Below are 7,978 nucleotides of genomic sequence, written 5' to 3'. Positions count from 1 at the left end.
TATTACAATGCATATAAAATTTCATAATCGAATGCAGTGTTGCTAACATAATTATTATGAATGTAGAAACATATCCACTTGCATACAGTTATTTAGCGTTGCCACGATATATCGATACATCGATAGTATCGATATAACAGGTGATATGATATTATATACCAATCAGTTATATCGATGGTTGCGCAATAGTGGCGCCACATAGTGTAATGATGTGGGGGAGGCCAGACATATGGTATTTGACATTTAATTAAGTTATGTGTTGATGGTGTAGTGTGGTAAACAAGCCAACCCCAATGTAAACTGGGAGGTTTTAAGGTTTCTATGTAGTGCCAGCCACTTGTCTCAACTGTAAAGCAGTAGCAAAATGCATTTAAAACCTGATAAACAAGAGTAGCTTTTGCTTGTGGTATACATTTAAACTTACAATGAATATGTTTGTCTTGCAAATGATATAGTTAGTTCTATATCGTGATATATGTTCATATTGTGATATAAACCTTGGTGATATATGATATATAGAGTTTTTCTATATCGTGGCAGCACTACAGTTATTGTGTGTACCTACAGTATATACTACAAATTGTGACCCGGTCTGCGAAAAGGGCTCTTATAGCCTTTCCAATTATCCATGTTTGGCTAATCATAACTCCTAATCTACTAAAGCTATCACCATGTAATTACACCCACAGCTACTGCCAGGTTAGGGTTGTGGAGTGACCAAATTGTAGGCTTGTACCATATTCACCAGTCAAGTTATGGGTTACCATATATATGCAATTGAAAAGGCTATAAGAGCCCTTTTCGCAGACCGGGTCACAATTATATTTATACTATTCTGTTGCATATGTTCAATGGTAGAGAATATAAAGCGAATATCAACAGTTATTCTTTGATTTTTGTATAAAGACTACTAAGCAAGGCAATTTTTGGGATGTATCTTAATTTCCACACGCCGTGCATTTCCTCCAAAATATGGTGGTTGTCTGTCGGGGTCATGGCCAGCACAATTAGTACCAAACCACCATCCAGATTTGTAATAAGCTGCACAATGTTCTATCCCAACCATCATTATCATTACCCCTAGTTGAAAAGTATTGGTTGTTCACTAAATCAAAATGGTTACAAGCTCCTCCAGTATGTCCTCCAACTGTCAGCAGATACTTCTCTGTAGCATTTCCCACACTAAACTCAGTATAGTGGGCATAAGAAGAACTGTTTGATGATATTTGATAGTCAACTCTCATCTCCCATAGATCATTCTGAGTTAGACAGTTTAACTTTTTAGACCATACCAGAATTCTGTTTGCATGTCTCCAAATCCTTCTTCGTAGTCTACCCAAATCTTGGTGTTAAAATCAGCTGTACTGCCCCTCTTGTTTTTCTGTATAACAATCCACCCACCATCAAGAGTGGCCATATGACAGTAGACATGAGAAGTGGCAAATCAATCTCTTCCACAAATCTGGCTGCGGTTGGTTGTTATCTGGTAGACACCAGAAGAAGCTGCTGCTAGTGGAAAGCTGGTGAGATCACAGCAACTGCTGATGGTGATCAGTGCAGGACTACAGGTTGTCTTCAACATACTACACTCCTTGACCATATTTTGGCAGTACGCAGTAGCACTGACCAGCATTGCTGACAATGTCAGTATAGCTAGCTTGGCAGTGATCATCATAGAAAAGAGTTGAGCTATAAAGTCACCAGTAGCAGTAGCCAGTAGATTGGTCTTTAGTCAGTAGTTAATAAATGACAACTTCAACTTGCACTGAACTACACAAAGAGAGTATTTATAGTAAGCATGTACTACACTTGTTAGTTTTCAGTGTTCCTAGTAGCTGTTGGAATGTGCATTCAGTTGCTTTGGGAATAATGAATAGTATTCATGTAGTTGGGTATTATAATGCTATGTATCTGCATAATTAGTTTCATTGGGAAAGAAATTGCAAAGGCTTTATTATAATCAGTGGAGAAAGAGATGCAGTAAATTGATTGATACTGTGCAAATCACCAAGATCAAGTATTGACTGGGGTAGTAAATTGAGATAAATCAATGATTTGTTGATGAGTAATTTGATAAGCTGAGCTAAACTGATTCAATTCTGATTTATAATAGTAATAAATAAATAAATAGAATGAATGAATCAAATGTATATACTATAACATTCATGTCCTAACTTCGAATTCTCTGGTTTCTGTTTCAAGTTTTTCAAGTTCCACTTATTGATAGTTTTTATGCAAAGGCTGACCTGCGTACAATTTTACACTGAGAAACTGACTTTCATTTTAAAAGGACTTGTACAATGATTTCTAAAGAGTTGTTTATCATTTTGTATAAGACCTATGTAAGACCCCACCTGGAGTATTGTTTTCAACTTTGTTGTCCATGCCTATAGTATGTTCACATTGAGCTGAATCCTCAAAAACATTTAATAACTTATGGATGCAATTACACACGATCTTGAAATTTATCTCATTTGGAGTATTGCTCTACCCGCTAAAAATATTTCAAAATCTTTTTGTTCAAATGTTTGACATAATATTTACAGCCAATCAAAATTTTCACAATACATTCCTATGGGGAAGCCATATACGTACATTATCCATTGCAGCTCTTTCCCAAACTTGTAATGGAGCCAAACTGTACGTGTCTGTTGTTGACACCTTTGCTGTGACCAATGATCATCTGGTAGGCTGAAATGTTAACTCTGTTGAGAAAAATCCACTTTTAATTTTTAGTTGTTTTGCTCAATGTGAACATACTATAGCCAGAGACATCGACACCTTGGAGAGAGTGCAGAGAAGAGCAACCAAACTTGTCCCCAGACTATCCTAGCTTCCATATGAAGAGAGCTGATAATCTACTCCATGTCTTATCGAAGAAAATGTGGAGACCTCATTGAGACTTATAAACTATTGAACAGCTACTACAATATTGACCAGTCTAAATCTTACACTAAGCACTGTACACCACACAAGAGGCCACTATTTTAATTTCTTATAATGCAAAGGCCACTATTTGAAACTTTTTAAAAAACCAACTAGACTGCAAATGAGAGCAAATTTCTTTAGTCAGAATATAGTGTTGTAATAGTAATGCATTCTAAATTTTGTTATTGTTGTTGTTATTGTAGAGCTTCACAAAATACTTTTAGTTTTAGTTATTAATTGTTAACAGTGAAGCCAGCGGTAGGGTCCGCAATCCGAAAAATCAACTTTCACAAATCAATCCCCCTACCATTGTGGGATGTTCATTGTAGTATCCCATTGCCAGATCCACCATGAAACCGGAGGCACGATTGTTGTCTTCACAGAACTATCGATTTTAGTATTTCGTGAGATGCAAAAATTATTTTTAAAATTTCGTGCTCCACACAAAGAACAGGATAGAACTTGCTGCTTAGCTAGGTATTATCTAGAGTTAATGTAGTTCAAAAGTACGCACAGTAATAAGCAAATGATTCACTGGGTTACCGACACAGGGTTGCTTTCTCTCAAAAAGCAGAAAACAAAACACGAATTTTCAAATTCAAACTTCCCTACCAGCCAAGATAAGAAAAGCCAACTCTCCCTCATAGTGATGTGATAAGGTTGGATGCATAGTCTGTCTATGCTGTTAGTCTGGAAAGGATCTGAGACTTCTCACCATCTGGGTGAAGAACGTCAAATTTTCGTGCGTCATTTCAAGGGATTCTCTCAATGGTACCAAAGTGCTTTCCAGTACTTCTGATGCCACACTAGCCACTTAATTTTGTTTAGAATGATGATAAAAGATGGTTCAAAACGTTTGGTAGTGTAGTAGTTGGTATTCTGTGATTTCGTATGATGCAGTATACCAGCAGCTCACCAGGAGCTCCACCCAGCTCGAATCAAAAATGAAAGATTTTGTGCATTTTTCGGTTTGTTTTGGGATGTTTTGAAGCATAATGGTGATGTAGGGTGATCTAGTGAAGATTTGAAGCTGCTGTGGCGCGTGAGAGGTGAAGTCAAAATTGGACGATTTTGCTACCTACCTTGATGCATAGCTTAGAGCGAGGCGTGGAAGCTGTTGATGAAACAATAATTGACAACCGCTATTACCAAACGTTCAGGGACATCTTTTACCATAGTTTTAGTCTATAATTGATGATTGTTGTGGCTGCAAAAGCGCTGGAAATGGCTAGAAAGCGCGACACAATTCTTTGATGCTGCAGAAAATTTTGACGCTCGTCACCCAGATGGTGAGAAGTCTCAGATCTTTTCCAAACTAACAGCATAGACAGACCATGCACCTAACCGTATCGAAACACTATGAGGAATAGTTGGCTTCTCTTGCCCTGGGTGGTAGGGCAGTTTGAATTCGAAACTTCGTATTTCTTTGGATGTTTTTTCAAAGGAAGCAACCCTGTGCCGGGCACCCAGCAAATCATTTACTTATTTCTATGCGTAGTTTTCAACTACAACAACTCTGGATACGATTTGGCTAAGTAGCAAGTTTCATCCGGTCCTTTGTGTGGAGCACGAAATTTTAAAAATAAATCTTGCATCTTGTGAGATACTGAAAATGATATTTCCGTGAAGACAACAATCGTGCCTCCGGTTTCATGGTGGATCAAGCAATGGGATACTACAATGAACATCCCACAATGGTAGAGGGATTGATTTGTAGAAGTTGATTTTTCGGATTGCGGACCCTACCAGCGGGTACAATTTAGTTATTGTTAATATTTGTTATTGTTAATATTTGTTATTGTTATTGTTACATTCAAAGGTAAATTACATATTCTATACGTATACATGTATTAAATGTACTGATCATTAGCCTTAATCAGGACTTCTCTCTGTAAATTAGTGTTGGTTAAACGATTGCGTCTACCAATACAGCAGTACCCTGCTATAGAAAAGGTGCGTTCTATTGGAGCACTAGACGCAGGTACTACCATTAAGTCTACTGCTAAGCGAAAAAGATTTGGTAATGTAGTTTCCAGCTCTAACCAAAATGTAAGAGCATCTTTTTTACTGGGCGTTGGTATGTTGAACCGCAATTCATAAAATCTCTCAATGTCACTTTCAGCAGTAGTTGCAGCTATACTTTTGTCAACCTGGTGTGCTTCTCGTAATCTTTGGCTTATGATACTGGATAAGTGACGAAATTTCTTTAGAGGAGGTTGTTCATCACTATTTGCTACCACAGACACAGTTTCTGTGCTTCCTGACTCAAGGGTGGTGTCAGTAAATTTTGATATTTCAGTTTTCAATGCAACCATAAGATGTGCCTTTACCACTGTGGTCTGTTGATCATTCAAAATTAGCGTGTATTTTGCAATGGCGGATCCAGGATGGGGCATTTGGGGCAAATGCCCCCCCCCCCCCCCCCCCCTTCAAGAAATTGCATACAAGATCGAGATACTCTAATAGAGCAGTCAATTACTCTAATAAAGCAGTCACAATGTTCTTGAGGCAGTGCAGCTTACTTATGAAGCTATAAATAGGATTTTATTTTACATAACATACGTGATATAATATATTTGGTAAAGGATAACTAGCTATTATTGTTGTGACCTTTTTTTTTTTTTTGCTCTTTAACTTTTTTCAGCAAGGTGCCGCCCCTCTTTCCAGACTCTGGATCCGCCCCTGTTTTGGATCTAGAAATGTTGCAACTAAGTAATACACATCAAATCCAGCTGCAGAGGGATTCACATATTTATCAAAACGGCTTTTCAGCTCATTGTTCAACCTTTTTGATATGGTAGCCATTCCAGGCTTTGTAGACATCTCTTCCAAGTGATACTGTAATTCTACTACAATAGGTACAACTGATGATATAGTGGTATATTCTTCCCCACTACACAGAGTTGTGTATTCTGCAAAGGGTTGCAGCAATTCTTGAATATTTTCTAGAACTCTCCATTCGCTGTTCTGCAAACCATCCCAGCTGTGCTCATCAAGAACTTGTATAACAGAAGCCTTGACTGTTAAAAATCGATTAATCAGTAGATATGTAGAGCTCCACCTAGTTGGGCAATCTCCTAGTAGTTTTAAGCCAGTATTTCCAATCAGTTTTTCAGTTGCTTTTGTTGATTTGTTAAATTTGCTTACTATATTCTTGGCTTTTTTAATGGTGTGTCTAAATACACTACACTCATCAAATTTACTGACAACCAGTTGTAATGAATGGGCAAAGCAACTAAGCCTCCTATATCCAACAAATGCTATTTCATGTTCAAATTCATTTTCATCGAACTCTCTTTCTTGTTCATACATGTCTTGTTGATGTGATTCTTCGATGGTTTTTTCCTGATCAGGTAAAGAATCATCTAAGCTGCCAGTGTCCAATACATCTACGTTATCTGTATCACACAATTCAAAATCTTCCTCATCATCACCTTCACTTTGCATATTTTCTTTTTGTTGTAGCTGTAGAATTTTGAAAGCCTTCACCATGTTGCTCCCATTATCAGTTATTATGCTTCCAATCTTGTGATCAGGAATGTTCCAATCTTTGAAGACTTGCAAAACAATCTTTACTACTTCCTCTCCTGTATGAGGGCTTGGCATGCGTTTCACTGCTAAAGTGACATTGTGACGCTTGTGACTGGCAAAGAAATGAGCAGTGACACCAATAAAAGAAGCAGTCATTCTCTTCTTGCTCCATATGTCAGTACAAAAATTTACTTTTCTAGCTTGCAACATGTGGGACAAAACATTGCCTTTTAAATCTATAAGCACTTCGTCTATCTTCTTTGACATCATATACCTAGAGTACCTACTGTCTAATTCTGTGATTAGTGAAGAGAAAGTTGGATCCTCAACCAAGCTAATAGGGGTACTAGATGCTGTTAAAAATATAGATAACTTTTTTGTGATAGCCTTGCATTTAGGATCTTCATTGTTATACAGCTTGGGCCTCTTAAGAAAAGTAGTGATTTGTGGTTGATTACTTTCCATTGAAAAATTACAGGCAGCATTAGCTCTAGTACATGACTTCTTTTCATTTTCTTTCTCTTTGTTTTGCTTTTCCTTCTTAATTACTTCATCATAGGCTTCTCTATGTGATGACTTCAAATGCAACTTTAGGTTTGTGCTAAATTTTCCTGAGAAGGTTTTCGCACACTTAGTCTTAGTTACTACATTTGTTATAACTTCACATTTGCTCTTTTTAGCACTTTCATCATAGCTGAAATAATCCCACACTGGACTTGTTTTAGGTCTTCCAGTTACTGCTAGATCACTCATTGCTATCGTTCAAAGTCAACTAGTTTTAGAGCTTAATTTACAAGTGAAATAGGTGGTTGGTAGCAAGTTATTTATGCCTTGGCTGACCCATCCCATAGTACATCTGCTTGTTGTGTTGTTTACACCTTCACAGAATGCATGGTAGCTAACTCCACCTGGTTAGTTAATTGCATGCTTTTCATAGATATATCCTATAATCATAAATACTACCAAGGGAAGTGACTTTAACCAGCTAATTGTCAAAGCAAATCCTTAATGTTACAAAAACTCTGTGACCATTATTGTTATTGTTATTATTTGTTGCTGTCTATAAAAAATCTTTTAGTTATAGTTTTGTTATTGTTAACAATAAATTTTATCCCTTACAAAAACTGGTTTTTGATATTGTTATTGTTAACAATTACAACACTAGTCAGAAAGTTGTTAATGAGTTGAACTCCTTACCATCTGATGTAGTCTCACCACCTACTATATTGTCCTTTAAACAAAAACTTGATGAGTTCTGGGAAGTTACAGGACATGGATATGAACAATGGCCTGGAGCCTAGTTTATTTTTGAATTATTACGAATGTACATCATTAATAATAATTAGAATACTTTCTTTGGTACAGAAATGAAGCACTTATATTGTAGCTATGTAAGAGCTCATCTAAATTGTGGTCTAACAAGCCACACATTATTAATATCTGTAGAAAGATATATACAATCAATGTCTCCAGCACCTGTAACAACATGAAGCTGATATAGTGGAACCTCTCTGTTATG

The 7,978-nt window shown here is 36.9% G+C and overlaps 1 protein-coding gene across 1 annotated transcript; it reads right to left on the bottom strand.

The window, feature by feature from the left end:
* Positions 1-5,568: 5,568 nt before the first annotated feature.
* LOC136248099 (E3 SUMO-protein ligase ZBED1-like) lies at positions 5,569-7,212 on the bottom strand. Its single transcript, XM_066039913.1, has one exon. The coding sequence runs from the start codon at positions 7,210-7,212 to the stop codon at positions 5,569-5,571; it is 1,644 nt and encodes a 547-aa protein (XP_065895985.1).
* Positions 7,213-7,978: the final 766 nt, after the last annotated feature.

The sequence above is a fragment of the Dysidea avara genome, chromosome 2, assembly GCF_963678975.1.
Source record: "Dysidea avara chromosome 2, odDysAvar1.4, whole genome shotgun sequence".
NCBI lineage: Eukaryota > Metazoa > Porifera > Demospongiae > Dictyoceratida > Dysideidae > Dysidea > Dysidea avara.
Note: the sequence above shows the minus strand (reverse complement) of the source record. Positions and strands in the feature narration are given on the sequence as shown.